Source organism: Leishmania mexicana, chromosome 31 (genome assembly GCF_000234665.1).
Source record: "Leishmania mexicana MHOM/GT/2001/U1103 complete genome, chromosome 31".
Lineage (NCBI taxonomy): Eukaryota > Euglenozoa > Kinetoplastea > Trypanosomatida > Trypanosomatidae > Leishmania > Leishmania mexicana.
The window spans coordinates 232,576-250,945 of record NC_018335.1 but is presented as its reverse complement, the minus strand read 5'-3'; the positions used below and the strand labels follow the sequence as shown (position 1 = coordinate 250,945).

The window sequence follows — 18,370 nt, the reverse complement described above, 5'->3', positions numbered from 1 at the left end:
CTATATGCTACCAGGAGTCATGGTGTACCGCTGAGGGTCGACCTCCGTCGTCATCTGCGACACTTGCTGCACGCGATCGAAAACGCTGTCGAGCATGGCACGCAGGTCAGCGTAGCTCACGACGAGCACGGTGTTGCTGGTGTCTGTGCCAATCAGCTGGATCGTCTCGTCAGCGCCGATGTCCAGCTTGTTCAGGCAGTGGTACACGTGGCCCCAGTCCACGTTCACTCGATTCTGCTCATCCACCTGGTTGAACAGGAACTGGTTGAAGAGGCGCAGAACATAGCGCTGATTCTCCGACGTGTACTCGTGCACTTCAGCCGGCGACTCTAGAGCAAAGCTGAGCTTGATGAGCAGGCGCATCACACGGCCGTTGTGCATCTCCTTTTGACACTGCGACATTAGGAAGTCCGTGTGTCCCTCCTGGTGGCCCACCTCCATCGACATACGCTCACCAAGCGCGTGGCACAGCTGCGCCGAGTCGGCGTGCCCCTCCAGGCATGTCTTGATGAGCTCCCAGAAGCTCTGTGAGAAGCCGGGCAGCGGCTGCTTGTTCGTGAAGGTCTCCAGCTTGACATTGAGATTCCGAGAGGCGAGCTGGAAGAGGATAAAGCCGAGGGCTTGGATGTCTTGCTTCATGAGGATGTGCTGCTGCACCGTCGTGCCGCGCGGTTCTAGCAAGTCTGTCAGCCCCAAGCCGGTGAAGTAGAATCGCCCGGTCGTCTCGACGTAGATGATCTTTGACCAGTGCAAGCCGTGCAAGGGGATAAGGGTCTCGTGGAAGGAGCGGAGAAGGCCGACGAGCTGACATGTGAAGGACCACAGCAGTCCCTCCGTCGCGCGGCGTCCCTCTGTAAAAAAGGCCTCCTGCAAACTCTTCGCCCCGGACATGTAGCGGTACTCCATGATCACGTCAGTGCTGCCCATCACGAACTCCTCCGTGGCGAAGAGGTTCGTCAGTGGAACCAGGTTGGGGTGCCGATACTGCCGCAGCGCCTCTTTCACCGCCGCACAATCCTCCTCCTTCACCGGGACGTTCACAAGCCGTCGCAGAAGAATGTCCTTGCCGGTGTACCGCGCACTCGTCTGGTATATCTGCATGCGCACCTTGGGCATCATCACGCTTGGCTTCGGCTCCGGCTCCAGGTTGTAGATGGTGGTGTACATGGAGAACTTCGATGACGTGACGTGCGTGACCGGGCGACGCGGCCGCACCGAGTGCGGGGTGGTCAGCGAGTTGCGCACGGAGGGAGACATGAAGAGACTACTGATGGGGGTGTACGGCGTCGCGGGGAACGGGTCTGCCGCCAAAGAAAGGCTGCCGTTCGTGCGGTACACATCCATGTGATGCTGAGGGCTGTATAGGCTATGGGGCGACGGAAACGTCGGCGACATCATCTGCGCGCCATTCGCAACTCCGGGAATGCCTCCAGTGACCGGGTTCATTCCTTGACACTCGCCGCTCGCGGGGATTCTCGTGTTGCTGCTGCTGCTGCCTTGATAGCTAAGGGGGAGGCCCTGCAGGCCACAAGTTGTGCTCACGAGAGTGTGCTGGCTATTGCCTAGCATTACACGACCAAGTCTCTTTTCCTCCCCGTCTGCTTGGCTTGCGCCTTCCACTGCCGCAGACGCACACCAACAGCAACAGACAGGTAGAGGGGAGAGAGACCGCTCACAACGCGCAGAAGCGCCCACGCACCGGAAGACGAAACAAAAAAAAAACAAGTGGAAAACGAGAAACAAAAGGAAGAAGCAGATACAGTCGTTGATTGTCCACGTCGGCGTCACAGCATACAGACACAGACCCAGAGACACGCGCGCATGCACAAGCGGCGCGCTTCCCTCTCTTATCTTTTCTTGGGGAGGAGCAGAGTGCCGGGAGCAACACCCACAGCGTAACGCTACTATCGTGCACTGACACACACACTCCACAGAAAAAAATACAAAAACACCCTCCCACGTGTATCTCTAAGGTGTCGTCCTGGCAAGGGCAGAGAGAGGGTGAGGCATATGGGGAGGGGTAGAACGAGTTTGGCGTGAACGTTTTCGGCGAAGGTGCCGCAAACGTTTGGGTGTGTGTGAGCCCATCACACGGTGCAGTCGAATGGAGCAGAGAGAGAGACGGAGGAGAGGAAACGGGGCAGAGAATACACAACAACTGCAGAACGCCGAGAGGGGGTGGTGAGCGGCCTCCGCAGTGTCTCTTTCCACCTGCGCACGCACGCAGACACACATCGTAACAAAGTGAACGTGAAGCACGGTCTCCCACGCATCCCTCACTCATGCAGTTCCTCTTGTAGCCATGCAGGCATACACACAGACACACACAGCGGCCGCATGGGCGCTCTATTCAAGATCTGCTTTTTTGTCGCAACTCTGCACGTCTCAAGTGCCTGCCGCCGTGGTGCGCCTCCGTGCGCCGCCGCAGACACTCGAAGAGACATTAAGCGAAACGCGAGCACATGCATACCGACCGCGTGCAGTCCTGCAAATAAGAAGACGGGCAGCAGAAAACGTTCCATAGAAGAGAGAGACATCACCCACTCGTGCGCTCTTGCCCCTCCCCCTACACAGACAGTTCACCTCTTTTCAACCTGTTCACGCGTTGCCATACAACACAAGTGCAGGCCCGCCCCGCTCGCCCGGCATCTCGCAGGCCCAGCGCGTCGCGCGAAGCAGCGCTCGACACGCATCACCGCCGTGCGCCGACCCAGCCATCACCGCACGGCGCCTGCCCTCAAGCTCTACCCACCCACCGCCTCACCGTCAGCACCACAGCTGCCCCTCCCCCCACTATGCCGGTCGCCACCTCGTGCACCCCGCCGCGGAGTGGCTCAGGCCCCACGCACCAGTCGCCAGACAGGGGCGCATGACGTGCGTTCCAGTCACACGGACACGCTGCCTAATCCTATGGCTCGCACAGACGTCTTCACCGTCGCACGTCGCTCCCACGCAACGCCATCCAGCACTGGTGCATCGCTCTGACCTCCCTGCGTCGCAGGCACCTGGCCCTGCCACCACCAGAGGTGCTTGTGCATTGGCAGCGGTAGTGGGGCTGCATGGCCTCCCCACACACAACGGGGTGCAGGCCCGTGAACTGCCACGCACACCGCGCGGTGTGCGTCCCCTCTCCCATCAGGATGGCGCCGATTCGCTTCCCCTAAGGAAATTGTTCTACTTCTGCGGCCGCTTTCCACCTGCTACGGATTTCTCCTTGTGGGCATGGGCGCCTTTGCCGCCTGCCGCCTTGCGTTTCGATGGCACCGGAGCAGCGACAAGTGCACTGTCCGTCATACGCACATTTTTCACGCTGGCGCCACGGACAAAACACTCACGCGCCTTCCAAAACGACTCGCCGTCAGCGCCCGTGCGAGTGCACTGCTTGATCACCACGTTCATGGCACGATCCGTGCGCATGACGGTGCCGTTCACAGTCTCGCCGTCCGCAAGTTCGATGGAGACCTCCTTGCCGCGGCAGTTACGCAAGATCTCAATGGGAGTGATTGGCCGGCGTGCGAAACTCATTCTGAGCGTCTGTTTGAGGGAAAGAGGGTCTGCTCGATAACAACAAAATATTATGTGGAGAGCACCTCTTGCCGCCTGGAAGTGTGCTTGCATGCGTGTGTGCAGGGAAGCGGGAATTGGTCGTGGGTGCGCGTCACAACAGGAGCACAAGAGATCCGCGGAGAAGACCAGAGGGGTCAAAAAAGAAAAGTGAGAGCAAGACAGGCGTTTCAATTGGTGCATGCCGTGGTGCTAGTCATGGAAAAAGGGAGGCGTAGTGATGAGCGAGGCAGGTGTAGCGGCCCGCACATTCGGCGCCGTCTCCGTCGCGACCAAAAAGAGAAGATGAAGGCACTGGTCGTCGCGAAGAGAAGAGGTGCGACTGAGCGATGAAGCGCTGCCAGCCTCCGCTGTTACGGTAGAAGCCTCCCCACCCCACTCCCCTACCCCCTAATGAACACTTCGTATGGCCCATCCTGCAATTCACTCACGTTCCTCTGGTTCTGGTTGTCTGTGTGTGAGAGAGAGGGAACAGTGTTCAGAGCTTGGAGATGCACACCTTCGACCTTGGAGAGGCTCGACCTCGTCCTCGTGCCATAAGTCAAAAGAAAAGGCAGTGAGCGGTGCGCCCCCCATGCACGAGCGCGGTGTGAGGACGGGGGGACAGCGACGGCGACGTGGGGGAGGTTTCAAAAGACGAAAGCAAGAACGGAGCAGCAGCACATACGTCTCCTCCTTTTTCTTCCTCTCCGCTCTGCCATTCTGCTCCTTTTCCTTTTGTGTGCTTGTGCGTGTGGCAAAGTGAGTGGCAAGAGCAGTGCGACACACTCCCCTTACGAGCAAACTGCGGCTGCCAAGACGATATCGACGCAACTCATCTCCAGTGGCCCTTTCCTTTTCCGCCCCGTTGGAGTGCCCTCAAACCGACGCAGTCAGATCAATGCTTTCTGAGCTGCATCCTGCGGACAGGCTCCCCTGTTTGGCGGCTTTCCTTTACTTCCTCTGCGAGGTCGCGCAGTGCAGGGAAAACGACGATCATGCTCGCTAGATCCACGTCCTCCAGGTAGGAGAAGATGAGCACTTTCGCAATGCGCGGAAAAGAGCGAAAGCAGCGAAGCCGAGTAAGTCGCGTCCGCTCCTCCTCCACGGGGGCCCCAGCGCAGATGCACAGCGAGCGCAGCAGGTTGAGGGAGCGAAAGCTCTTGTAGTTGATGGCGAAAACGCCATCAAAGCCCCAGAAGACTTTGCGACACACCGGGCACTCGGTGAACTCGTCGTAAATCTCGTAAATCTTTGCCACGACGCGGCCGCGGAGCTCCTCCTTCTCCACCGTGACAAGGAGCTCATTGCATGTCACGCAGCGGCGAAAGACCCGGTTCAGGTCGTACGTCAGCCCCGCCTGTTGAATGAGCTCGATCATAGCGCGTTTGAACTCGTTACTGCGCCACTGCTGAGTAAAGAGGCACCGCAGCTCGACGTCCGCCTCCTCGCTATCCTCCGAGTAGATGGACTCCCCATCCGAGTCGTACGCCACAACGTGACGCGCAGCGCCTGTCATCGCCGTTGCAGTGCCAAGCCGCATGGAACGCACGCGGTGGTTGTGCAGCTGCACACTGCGTGCTAGTGGCCGACTGCATGTCACAAGTATTCGGCCCTCAGCGCAGGCGACGGGGATGAGGTCGGCCTGTGGCACGTCGCGCGAGCAGAGCGTGTCGTAGCCTAATAGGCGGAGGTACTTGGCCACCTTGTTCATGCTAAAATCCATAATAAAGCGCGGCTCGTTGGTCACGCTGTGCGGGGAGATAGAGCATGACTCGTTGCACGGCATGGAGGCCAAACGCTTCACACCGGAAGCTCTTGATGGGATCGTCGGCAGCGCTTCGTCGCCGTCTGCCTAACCGCCATAGAAGACTCCTGTTCGGCAAGGGCACAGCATAAAAACGGAAACAACAACAAATTAAAGAGGGCAGTGGACCCTTGTGAGCTCCTATGTGCCAGCCAGGTGTATGTGCGTGCGGGGGAGGGGAGGGGAGGGGAAGAGGGAGGGGGTTCGTGTGACGTGAACTCTATCAGTAACGTCATCATGACGGTGTTTCCGCTGTTAACGTTCTCACACGTGTGTGTGGGCGCAGGGTGAGGGGGCGGGAAGGCGGTGAATATACACCCATACATATACATGTATGTGTGTATGTGTGTGTGTGTGTGATGCAGCAACAACGCACTAAAGAAAAGGCATGAGCCAACATAACACCGGATACTCGTACAAGAAAAGAGCGAGGGATGAGATGACGATGAGAAAGGGCGAAGTCTCCACATACGAAGCCACAGAGAGAGAGGTAATGGGAAACGCGCGAGCAGCGCGAAGATCGTCGGCAGCGGCGAGGCTGCTGCGCACGGGGCACGCAATGCCGGCTGTAGCGTGGAGGCGGAGACACAGACACGACTGCAATAGTGGAAGGGTGTACCACTAACGCAGAGGTGGCGAGCAGGTGCGCAAAACTACATTACCCCTCGCTCTCCCAAGCACCGAGACACAGGCACACGCTGGCCTCTCTCCTCATCTACCTCAACCAAGGGCCCAAAAAGAAGCCGCACACGGAGGGGGAGAAGGGCGATGGCACATTGGCTCCACACAGTCGCATGCGGCAGAGAGGTGCATGAGAGATAGCGCACACATCGCACACACACCCCTCTTCGGTGTCTCCGTGCGTGTTGAGCCCCCCACCACCACCACCACCACGGTGCGCTTGTTTTCGTCTCTTTCCGTCGGTTATGAGGTATGCAAGCTTCACTCTTTGTTCTGCCGTGTTAGAAGAGTATTTTCTTTCTTCAAGAGGGGCGCACCCGCCCATGCGCTTGCGCGTCAGCGGCGGCAGTGATGTGCGGATGCGCGTGTGGCGCATCAGCGCTGCGCACTACTCGGCAAGACGAAGACGCGAAAAATAGTCCCCTCAGCTCTGCAGAGGTGGCCCCACAAGCATGAGACGCGGCGTTTGGCAAGCTTCCTAAGCTTGAACAAACACGAGGAATAGCACGAAAAACGGCGCGCAGATTTGAGATGAATGACACCACCACCCTTCCTCATCGAGAAGAACGGGGAGAGGTGGCGAGGCCAAGGCAGGGACACATGGTGGTGCAGGGAGAGCAGACGCACAAGCGCACATACAGCGATGCCCCAACACACTCGCGAAGAAAGGAAGACGGGTAGCAAAGAGCGGGAAAACAAAAACGGAAACGGAGGCGAAAAAAAAAACGAACGGGACAAAAACAAAGCGAAATGAGCGAGCGGATCAGACACGCAAAGTGTCCAAAAAGATGACAAGGCGGCGGGTGCCCGCCGAGCACCCGACAAGAAAAGGCCACGTGTGCGCATGTGAGAGAAAACGAAAGACAGTCCAGCAAGAGCAGCTGCCACCTGTACGCAAGCAAAGTTACGTCAGTGGGGAAGATTAAACGTTTGCAGGATGGAATTCATCCCCTCCTCCACCCACCGCCCCTCACACCCCTCTCCCTATCACACACACACACACACACGCACGCACACACAGCTTTGAGGGGTAAACCGAGAAAGACTGAGTAAGTCAGGTCGACGAGGGAAGGAAGAGGAAAAACGAGCGAGAGGGACGCCACAACCACAACCATCGCGTGTGTCGACAACACACAGACAGAGAAGCAGACCCAGACGCACATTCAACGAAGAAGTGACAAGAACGCGAAAAAAAGAGAGAGAACACACCTCCTTCGAGAGGACGTAAAAAAAGTCCCAAACACGAGAAAACACAACCGCGCGCACGTCATGAGGAACAGCGAAAAGATGAGAGAGTGAGCAGCCGCGCTTACACGCAAGTTCCACAGCCACTTCTGGGTTCCTGTGCACATCCCTGCTTGCTAAGAAGGGCTCATAAAAGACAACAAACATGCTTCTGTGCGTGACTGTGACCTTGCACCCCATCATCCAGACACGAGAGACACTCGTAGCATCAGTACCAGTGGAAGAAAAAGCTTGAGAGATTTTCGTCCACGTGTCCATTCTACCACGAGCAAGTCAACAACGATGCGCACACACACACACACTCGCACTTCTCCTACCTCTGCTGCGCCACGACTCCACCCTGCTCGTCTAGGGCAAGCCGTCCTGCCGCTACATCGGGCCATGCTTCTCTAGTGGGCACCCCTCATCCTTCCTCGGATACGTGCTCCGCGATCGGCGCCACACGGACCTGGCTGGCCTGCATGCCTTGACCCAGGCAAACCACCACAGGGGTCCTGCTCGAGGGACAGGAACCCCCTGGCGTCTGGCGTGCGGGTAATAGGGGCGGGCATAGGCGCGTGCTGGACGAACTCAGGGAGGCAGTTGGCCAACTGCAGGCCAGGGCCCTCGGAGACCCTCTGCACACTCTGCCTGTGGGCCATGCCTCCCCCCTCCCTCAGTCGCCTCAGGCCGCGGCATTCCTCAACGTGGCGCGGTGACTCCCCACATCGGAGTCTGGAGGACCCGACGGTGCAGCTCGGGCTGGTCCCCTCATGCCTCCGGCATCTGCGCCACATCAGCCCACCCGGTCGGATGCAGGAGACGCCGCACATCCCGCACACATGCACTTTGGGGCTCATCACCGTGCATCTCTGCGCGCCTCTCGACCATCGCCCGCGCTCTGCTCACCGCCCCATGCCTTGCTTGGGCGGGATGCACCATGCCAGCCGTCGTTGCCAGCGCGTGCGCACGGGGCTCGCATTTTCCGTGCTGGGGCATGCCTCAGGGCAACGCGGCCGCCCGGGTGGCTCGCTGTCTCCATCGGGCATTTCCGTTCATGTCATCAGGAGGTGCAGGGGTACCCCACGGTGCCACCGGCGCAGTAGACAGCACACCATCGGCACCCCATGCGGTCACCTCCAGTCACCCGCCGCTGCAGAAATCAACAGTGCGGACACGTGCATGCGCGCAACTGGGCAAGCATCGTCGGCTGTCGTCTCGTGAGCTCAACATCCTTGTTTATATTCGTTGAATCACAGACACCATTCGTGCTGAGGTGGTACAAGCGTGGTCATGTCAGCACATCGTTTTGGCAGAGTTTCAGCACAGACACGTCTGCCAACGCCAAGAGTCCGAAACCGTGCCCAGCGGCAGACTGCAGGTTGCTGGCCTCCTGCAGAGTGTGCACTACACCCTGATATCACGGTGAAGTTGCTGGCATCATCAGGAAGTTCGACAGACCAAAAAGCACAAGAATGGAAAGCAAAACAGCAAGGAAAACAGCGCGAGAAAAAGAAGTACTAATGTATTAACGAGTGTTACGGCGAACACCGTGCACACACACACGCAGAGATGCACACGGATGCACATGTCGAACGATCTGAACTCTTCGCGCAACAAAAATTTTCTTCAAAAAGATTCATTGGCCGATTCGGACTGAATTAATAGGGGAAACTACATGCAGCGCGGGTCCAGGTGTCCACATCCATCGTGGAGCCATGGAGTGCACAGGTATACATGCATGTGCGCGTGAGACAGTGAAGTACGTTTGTGCTGGAACGAGCGGACAAGTTTAACAAGATGCCACGTGCTGCTATTCCCTTTTTTTTGCTGTTGTTGCTTCGGTAGGCGCGCGCCGCCTCATATGTGGAAAAGATGCGCAGAAGTGTGGCGCGAGTGAGGATGGAGGGGAGTCGGGGGGGGGGGGGCAAAGAAAGCAGAGCACGTCGAAGAAACATGGTGGACGGAATGAATGGGCGGGAACGTCGAAACACACAGGCACATGAAAGAAAAAAAAGGGTGGCGACACGCTGAGAAAACAAGCGGGAAACCGGCTACACGACCCCTGTCTCATCCGACGGAAAGAAAGCAAAAATAAAAAACAACGCCACGGACAATTGGCTCCCAAAAAACAACAACAACAACAACAGAGAAAAACAGAAGGAAAATAGAGACACGTCAGCAAGGAGAGGAGAGAGGGAGGGCACACGTGGGCACATGCACGCAGTTGACAGGCAGAGCGAAAGGACATGGGAAGGGAAAAGACGAGTTACTGTCACCCTTTTTTTTTTGAGATGGTCACGTGAACGGGCAGGAATAAGCGCGCACGATCACATACTGGGACACATGACAAGTCTGTATAATGCCATCCTCCCGCCGCCCTCGCTGTAGCTCTTGCAACACACTCTACAAACGGTCTCCTCTTTCAGCTCGTACCCCTGCGGTGTCAAAGAAAGCATTGCTTTTCGTGCTGTTTATGGGTTACCTCTGACGGTGACCACCCTTTTCGCTGTTGTACCTCATTTTCCAACGCCTTCGCCAGCGAGGGGGAGGGGGGAAGATAGCAAAGAAGTGCAATGAATAAAACAACCACAAGAGCGACAACAGAAGCTATGGTGTGTATGTGCGGTTGTGTGCCGGGGGGGGGGGGCTAGGTACCGCCTCAACATTAGAGCGCATGAAGGTGGATTCATCACCCCGCTTCGCCACCCGTGCATCTATTTTCCATGGTGACGGACGCATTTGTGCGAGTCGCTGCATGCACGTTCGCCGTTCCGTGTGCTGAGGCCTCGCTCTTTCTCTCTCCTCTCTGTTCGCCATCCAGGTGGAGAATGTCAGACACTGCGGACTCGTCTACGCGGGGGGGGGGGGGGGGGTAGAGATGGAAAGGGGAGAGAGATGTATACGCACCTACAGAGACACAAAACGAAAAGTCCAAAGACGAAATCGAACAAAAAAAACGCTACAACATCCGTAGCGACGTTCGGACAGCGACAGCAGAGACAGACAACCATCGAACGGGGGAACCGCAGCAGCAATACCTCCCCACCCTCATTTAGAGCTGCACACATGTAGGCACGAACGCGGGTAAGCAGATATCTGAAATCAGCAGCAGCAAAGAAACAACGACGACATCGAAAACAAAAGGGACGAACATAGAAAAAAAAAAACGACACCGCCCGGCGAAGGAAAGAGAAGGTGAGAGCAAGGACGGCGATGATAACCAGAAAAAAAAGAGAAGAGTGTGGAAGCAGAGGTAAAACAGAGCGAAACAAAAGGGAAAAAAGCATAATGAAGTGAAGAGGGGTTGTGTCGATGCCTATGTATGTGTGAGTTTCGTGAGGGTGGATTGTGAAGCAGTGCGGGGGGGGGGGACGGATGCGCATGAGCACAAGGGAGTCGGCGAATTCAGCACGCTCAAACACAGGTACGCACGCACACAGCAAGGATCGACGGTGCAGCTTTATTTTTCGTTGTCGTTTCTCCATCTACTCTTTTGTTCGGTGTCGGAAGGTTCCAGGGGCAGCGGCGCCGGAAGCACACCTCTCATTTCGCAATGAATGACCCACATTGGGTCATGAAGAACCGCCTTGTCGGGTGAGTCTCCCAAAGTTCGGCGAGAGAGGACGCATGGAAAGGGGGCCGACGATGGGCGCACACACCTTCACGAGGAATGCCTCAAGCGCACGAGTAAGCGGTGGGTATAAGAGGCGATCGCAACAAAGAATCAAAGATCAATCTCCTCCGGCTCGTACTCGGCTGCTACGTCCTCGTCGCCATCGATTGCCATGTCGTCGTGCATGACTCGGTGGTCCTCTGTGGGTGTCACTGAGGAGTCCGTCAAACCCTTCGAGTGTCCTGCATTCACAGGGCCGTCAGAGGCCGTGTCCTTGGCGTTGGCCTCTTCCGGTTCTTCCTCATTGGTGTTGACCTGTGGCCTGTACGCTTCCGGAATCGACTCGAGCGCCTTCTCTGGTGTGGCGTGGGTGCTCACATGCTCGCGGAGCAGTGCATCAAAGCCGACGCGGTCGGCGTGGAGGAGGTGCGCGGCCTGCGCATTCAGGGGGTCTGATGGGTTAGGGTAGCGCAGCAGCTGCGGCAGGAAGACGTCGAATATGTTCTCCAGTTGGTACATGGGGGTCCACGTCTGGTTGATGACGTCGAGGCAGACGCTGCCGCTACGCTCGTCGACGTTCGGGTGCAGGATGCGGTTACAGAAGCCGATAGACGGTGACTTGAACGGGTAATCGGATGGCAGCTGGACGTGCAGCATCCAGGTGCCATCCTCATACGGCGTGCCCTCCGGCCCTTTGAACTCGACCCAGAACTCGGCCACTGTGTCGGACGGGTACACCTTGCGCGCTGAGTTGCACAACCGCATGTAGTCCATCTCCCGACGGCGGTTGCTGCGGAGGTTGCCTGCGCCGCTCATGTTGACTGCGGTAAAAGTATCTGTGACCCCTTTCCCTTCTTCTGCGGTGGTGGCGGCTGGGATCTGTGGTGGAGCAAGAAACAGCAACGGAGAAGAGACAAGGGTGGTGCTGTTCGCTGAAAGGGAGCAGACACCAGGGAGGGAGGGAGGAAGGGGGGCTCCTCTGTCCGTCCCTCGCTATCCTCTAAGTCCTTTGTGTCTTCCTCGATGTCTCTCAGGGGCACGGCAGTCAGAACGGGCAAAAAGGGGGGCCGGGTATGAGCAGTGGAAGGTCTGTGCGGTGTCGGTGTGTGTGAGGGGGAGGGGAAAACAACGGCGCAGGCACAGTAGTGAGAAGATATGAAGGGGGGAGACACAGACAGACTGTGAAGTGCGTCTTTGCCTGCTTGCGTCTCACTCAGTGCCCGTGGGTTTGCCCTCACCACACGGTCGCTGTAGTCCTGTATGTGGGGTGTGTCGGTATCAGCCAGAGGGTGAGGGAGCGGAACGAACACGTTGAATAGGTACAGCGAAAGCAACAAAGATAAGCGAAAAAAAAACACAAAATAGAGAGAGAAGAGGGCAAACGACGAGGGTGCCGAGGTCACAACAACGCGGAAGGCCGCTGTGGGACTACGCGTCGCCCTTTTCGTTTTTTTTTTCGTTTATCCCCCGTTCGCCTCGTCTTCCACCGGGAGTTGTCGAGGTCGGGTGGCAGGAGGAAGAATACAGTGCTTGGTGTGTGGTGGAGGTGGGAGTGGAACGAAAGAAATGGTGTGAGGTTCGGCTAGCTATGCTGGATGTCGCGGGAACCTGCGGGAGAGAAGAGAAGTGGAGGGGGGAGATGGCGGCTTTCGAGAAGGAAAATGGGATATAATAGTGTTTGATTGGTTCAGTGGTGTGTGCGGTACAAATGGAGAGACGCTGGATGTGGTGAGAGTGACGATGGCAAGCACCTTCACTCATGGCACGCAATCGCATAGGGGGAGGGTAAACGGGGGGCGGAAAGAGAACGGCAATTCAGGGATGGCACGAGAAGAGATGGCACAACATCACTGCATGGACGTGCTAGGAGGAAGGCGGCGTTCCTCACTGGCATGCGTGGCGAGGGAGGAGAGAATCACCATCGTTTCCGCTGCCCTCATCTTCGGTGACGGTCCCTTGTTGCACAAACAGTTACGCGAGAAGAGAAGCCGGCAGGTGCAGAGGAAACATGCGTAGTCACACACAAGCACAACAGTGAGCTGGTCTTCACTACGGCGCTGTAAAAGGCAACCCAAAGCTGGGCCGCTCTCCGCGTGGATTCGCTGCAACCGGTACTTTGGATGGCTCTCAAGGGGCACCTCCTATGGTCCGTGTTTGAGGTTGGCTACTGCACACCCGCACATGCACGCCCATACAACGGCATCCGGTTGTGGCACACGAAGACACCTAAGCAACAAGCAGAGTACTAAAAGAACGAATAAAAAGTTGATAGAGGCTATTCAAGAAGCCCGAAATGTACGAGTAACACGCACACACGCACATATACACAGCGCAGAAGAGCTTCGACAAGGATCCCATAATCAGCAACGACGACCAACAGACCACAGGCAGCCGCCAAAGGTAAACACACAATGAGGGACGGGGGAGGTCAACACCGAGAGACAGAGGGGGGTTGCTACGACAAAGCAAACGTGAAGGGGTAAGAAACTGCGGAGGGAGGGAGTGGCAGGCAAAGCAGTGACCAAAAGGGCCAGGAATTTTATGTGCACCAACATACGAATATGTCCAAATAGAGCGCCGTCCTCCCCTCTCCTCCCCTCGCCAGCCCACTCGGCTCCCGCCCTTCAACGTTAAAAAAATGAAAGAGATGGAGGTGCCACAACGAATCCACAATAAAGAACAAAAGAAATCGATCCTCAAGGGGGGCAACGCTGCTACGCCTGCACACACTCTCACACAAGTGCACACGCATACATGAACACGACTCCGAAAAAAAAAGCAGCTCCAAAGACGAATAACGTAGCAACTGCCTGCAGGATTGAATATACAAACACAAATACACACACGCCGAGACACTATGCATATAGATATACGTACATGTATACATGTATATGTGTGTAAGCTAGTTCGAGAGAACGAATGCTGGCGCAGCAACGAAAACAGGATGATGAGGCACTACAAAGAGAGCAAGAAGCGGGAAAAAAAGGAGGGGGAGGGGGGGGCGCTGCCTGGCCTCGCGGTCGATCCAGACGGCGGTGGACAGCAAGAAGAACACACACACACACACAACGACGGCGCAGCGCAAGAAGAGGTGGTAATTAGAAAAAAATGAATACCCTAGAATGCATCCAGGAAACAAGCGAAACAAAAAGGAGGAGCTGTGGTGTTCCGGCTGTCCATCTGCTTCCCTTTCTCGTCGTCGGCGTCCTCCTGGGCAACCGGCCACAATGCCAAGCACGGCGAGAAGATAACAGAGAGAGAGACGGAACGCGGCGTCACCGCCCCGAAATGAACACGCGTCAGTGCGCCAGAGGCGCTGAAGTGAGGCGAAGACGCTCCCTTCCTTGCACACGGAGAAGTGAGAGCATGTGTAAGGGGCCCACTGCGCCGCGACACCACACATTTTGCTTTCAAGGGTGGAATACTGGTGAGTGGTCCCCTACCCAGATGCCAAGAGACACGCATGTGCGCAGGCGCCTCCTACCGTGTGGCACAGACGCACGCGCACGCGCGTTACACGTGCGCCTTCCCCGTCAGCGGGCACAGTGCCGACTCGCAGTTCTCGCTTATCTCCATTCCGCAGTCTATACAAATGAGGACGAGGTCGTCATCGCTCGGATGGGGTGACACGGACTTGAGCAGCACCTGCGAAACAGACCGACTACGCCGACCTTCCGGCACCTTCGTATTTAACACAATGTCGCCTTTGTTAGAGTTCGGCATGCGAAAGCTACCGGAGAGATCGACGCACAGGGACCCGTTCAGGTCCTCGTTGCTGATGGAGCCGGAGCGGCTGAGGTCGGCGTTCGTCGCCGGTGGTTGCTGGTGCGTGTCACCTGCACAAGTCCCCGGCACAAGCGCAACTAAGGAGTCAGACGTGCATGGTGCATCATTTTTGAGCGGATCCGTGTTCAATTCACTCGCCCCGCCTGTCGATTGCACCGTCGTCTCCGCCACCTTGCTAGATGAGGTGTTTTGGGGGCCGGCCTTGCCGTTGCCGTTACTGTGTTCGCTTTTCTTCGTTGCCACCCGCTTGCCCTCTCTCCCCTTCGTCGAAGATACCTCACAGCCCATTGCCCATGTAGACTATTTGGTGAGTGTGCTAGAGTGTGTGTGCATATATCGTCGCAGCAGCAGCGAACAATGGAGGGAGGGTGGGAGTCGAGAGCGTGACGCGTATATGGCTGCGTTTTGCCTTTATTGCCTCTCCACCCGCTTTTCCTTTTTTTATTATTTGCCTTTCAACACAGAGAGTGCAGTGGAGCGCCAAACCAACAGAGAACCGAAGGAAAAGATGGACAAGAAGAAGCGGCAGACCGTCCACCAGCCTCGACGGCAATGGTGTGTGTGTGTGGGGAGTGGGGGGAAGAAAAGAAAGACAGAACTTATAAACCCAAGGTGGACACCGCGAAGCCAACACACAGACACACATATATATATATATATAAGCGCGCAGCGACGGAGACGAGCGAGAGGGCGTACGATAGCGCTGAGTAGGACGTCTTGTGACAAGAGGGGGAGGAGGGGGGGAGCGAAAAAAAAAAAGACAGTGAAAATACGGCGCGCGATGCGAGGAGAGAGATCCCTGTAACGCACCCACGCACACACCAAAGAACTGAGGCGGAGAAAAGCGAAAAAGGATGAGGATCGATGTGAGCACGCACGCGCAGTATTGCTGAAACAGGAAAGCTAAGCTGTTCACCACAGAAGTGAAGTCGGTCGAAAGGCAGGTTGGGGTCTGCAGTCAGGCGCAACACAGCACCACTACCAGAGCCGGCGGTGGAAAGATAGAGTGGTAATGATGATCCAACGAAGACACGGAGAAGAAAAGCACGCGCGAAGGCACACCCAGGTAATGGGGGGTAATGAAACCAAAAATTGACGAAAAGGGAAGACGGGCGCCACGAAACGACTCGAATCTCAGCCCAGACCGTTTCTGGCGAAAACAAAGATAGGGGGGAGACGGGTCCCCGCCGTCAACGAATGCAACAAAGGGTGACGCGAAGAGCGTGAGTCGATGCACGTTCGAGCGAACGCTTCGCCTCTCTGCTCTGTCCAGGCCGAAAGCGGTTTCGCCTCCCCTTTTGCCTCTCCAGCGCGCAATCACGCCAACAGACCCACACAGCGATGATAGTCGGCGCACCGAGAAAAATAAAACGCAGGCAAGCAGTGAAACACGAAACGAGCACACAAAATACTATCGTTAACACATGACGAAACTTTTCCACAACACCTGCGACCAAGTGTATGGGTGCGAGTGTGGGTGGGCGCACACATGTATCGGCGTTTAAGTTGGTGTGGTACAGATGAAAGAGGAGGAAAAGGAAGAAGTGAGCTCCGAGGGGTGGCTGAGAAGCGGGAGCTTTCTGCTGTCATCAAGCGTGCGCCCATGCGATCCAGAGAGTGCATCAGAAAGCTCGGCATTAAAGGAAACACGTAAAGTGATAAGGAGGAAGAGCACCTGCGTGTGAATCAGCCGCATGCGCTGCACCACAAGTGGCTGCTGTGTGATCTCATCCACACACACACACACATCATCAATCAGAGACGTCGTCGCCCCATCTAAGAGTTGCTGCGCTCCCATCACTAATCTGTTTTCGTTGTTTATTTTTCGTTCGAGAGAGTCTGCACTCGTTGGACACGCAAAGACTGCCACCCACTGACAAATATTCACGCGACGTTACGGGGCGAGGCAAGAGTGCCGCTCCGCGAAGGAGAGAGCATTATTCATGGAGGAGAATCACACACGCGGGCACACGAACGCGTGCGCATCTTCTTAAGCGTACAGTCAAGGCGAGAGAGAGAGATTGTAGCGCTCCATCAAACGCCCCCAAAGACCACACACACACATACAACCATACACATCTTCATACGGCTAGCGCTGTCAACACTCGGGCCCAGTCGGCCCCCCCTCCGCTCCTTCCTTTCAAACCGCCACTGAGAGCAGCGGTACCGAGAGCAGCGAATTTCGAAAGGAATCAGCGCGGAGAAACACCCACGAGGAGCACGACACGGATGGAACAGTACTCTCCACAAAACAAAGACTGTCAATGCTTTGGCCCTCGTTGCTGCAGCCTGCATCCTGCGCGCGGCTGGCAGCTCTGCTCAGTAGTTGTAATCATCGCGCATCGCATTGAAGGTGTCCACGTGCTGTCGGATCTTGCTACCGGGCATCCACGTCACGTAGTCATCTAAGCCGCGAGGCACCAGAAAGGCGGGATCGCGGATCTGCGTGGTGCCGACGCGGACGTGGCCGTGATGCACAATTTCGGCGCCTAGCTTGCAGTTACCCGCCATCTTGAGGTCGCGCAAAATCGTCGGCAGACGGCGCTTGCAGAACGCCTCTACGCCAACCTTATCGACTTCGGAAAGGCCTAGCTTTTCATGAATGAGCCCCATGTTGTACAGCTTCTCCATCAGCTGCTGCGTAATCTGAATCCGAATCTTGCTCTCCGCCGGAAGGTAGCGCAACTGCGTCTGGAGCTGTCGAATGAGGCCCACGAGGCGCATATAGCGGCGGTAGTCTTCGCGATCCTCGAGGTGATACTTGGTGATGCAGAACGGCTCGTGCCAGTTGTCTTGCGGGTACTGCATGAAGTCATGTTTCTTGAGGAGCTTGCGCTCGTGGAACTTTAGAGGGCGGTGAATCGGGTTGCCGTGGGAATGCTGCGAGGCGGGGGTGTACTTGCTTCGCTTGCTGCGCTTCACAGATTCCATCTTTCCCTTCATGGCCTCCATGCCCATGGCGGCCTTGAAGCCCTTCTTCTCGGCTGTGTCGCGAACCATGGTCGATCCCTCGTTCTTGCGGACGTCCAAGGTGGCAAGTGCGCTTCACGAAGAATACTAGCGAGCCTGTGGAACAGGTACAAAGAAAAAACACAGAGAGCCTTCTGATGAACTTACAGCTCCCCTGGCAGACACGTGGTTTGGTACGGCTTGACCACTGGACAAGAAAAATAAACGCACCCAAGAGATTTTGAGGGAGGAAGAGCTGGGAGACGGTCGGTCATGTGAAAGAAAAAGGAGGGCGGCATTTCACGGGTGTGCTGGCACGTGCAGAAGGGAAGGGGTACGATGTCCCTTCAAGATGAGGCAGCGGAGGGGAGGGGAGCAGCAGCAAGGCAAACGACCTCGTGTGCATGCCCCGAGGTTCACATTGCAGCGTCGCATGCTAGGCCCCCGCTTGGCGTCTGTTGGTCCATTTCTTCCAAAGTAACAGACACTAAGCAGAGCCATTCGTAGGAGCACGAATCCCGCTGATTGCTTGATGAGGGCGTATGTGCGTAAGGGCGTGTGCGCGTTTGCGTGCGTGGGTATTCATTGCACCGTTACTTTCCCTTGGTCGCCTCTTGTGCGGTTTTTGTGTTTTTTTTTCCTGTTCATTTATTCGCGCTTGTCGGAGGGTCTACTGTCTTTCGAAGCACATGCAATGCGTCGTGCGCCGCCGCGTACGCCACCAGGAGAGAGAGGGAGGGAGAGAAGTGATGGGCGCAAGGGAG

General features: G+C 56.5%; 5 protein-coding genes across 5 annotated transcripts; all 5 read right to left on the bottom strand.

Moving 5' to 3' along the window:
• Nucleotides 1-1,446, bottom strand: LMXM_31_0720 (conserved hypothetical protein; the record flags this gene model as incomplete). Its single annotated transcript, XM_003877866.1, has 1 exon — nt 1-1,446. The coding sequence occupies one exon, from the start codon at nt 1,444-1,446 to the stop codon at nt 1-3; it is 1,446 nt and encodes a 481-aa protein (XP_003877915.1).
• Nucleotides 1,447-3,174: 1,728 nt separating this feature from the next.
• LMXM_31_0715 (U6 snRNA-associated Sm-like protein LSm4p) lies at nt 3,175-3,747 on the bottom strand (the record flags this gene model as incomplete). The annotated part of the gene is made up of 1 exon (XM_003877865.1): nt 3,175-3,747. One exon carries the CDS (start codon nt 3,745-3,747, stop codon nt 3,175-3,177), a length of 573 nt encoding a protein of 190 aa, XP_003877914.1.
• A 694-nt stretch (nt 3,748-4,441) lies between these two features.
• On the bottom strand, nt 4,442-5,332 carry LMXM_31_0710 (conserved hypothetical protein; the record flags this gene model as incomplete). The annotated part of the gene is made up of 1 exon (XM_003877864.1): nt 4,442-5,332. The coding sequence occupies one exon, from the start codon at nt 5,330-5,332 to the stop codon at nt 4,442-4,444; it is 891 nt and encodes a 296-aa protein (XP_003877913.1).
• A 5,650-nt stretch (nt 5,333-10,982) lies between these two features.
• LMXM_31_0700 (putative ubiquitin carrier protein 4) lies at nt 10,983-11,687 on the bottom strand (the record flags this gene model as incomplete). The annotated part of the gene is made up of 1 exon (XM_003877863.1): nt 10,983-11,687. The coding sequence occupies one exon, from the start codon at nt 11,685-11,687 to the stop codon at nt 10,983-10,985; it is 705 nt and encodes a 234-aa protein (XP_003877912.1).
• Nucleotides 11,688-16,976: 5,289 nt separating this feature from the next.
• LMXM_31_0690 (conserved hypothetical protein) lies at nt 16,977-17,657 on the bottom strand (the record flags this gene model as incomplete). Its single annotated transcript, XM_003877862.1, has 1 exon — nt 16,977-17,657. The coding sequence occupies one exon, from the start codon at nt 17,655-17,657 to the stop codon at nt 16,977-16,979; it is 681 nt and encodes a 226-aa protein (XP_003877911.1).
• Between the last annotated feature and the right edge of the window lie 713 nt (nt 17,658-18,370).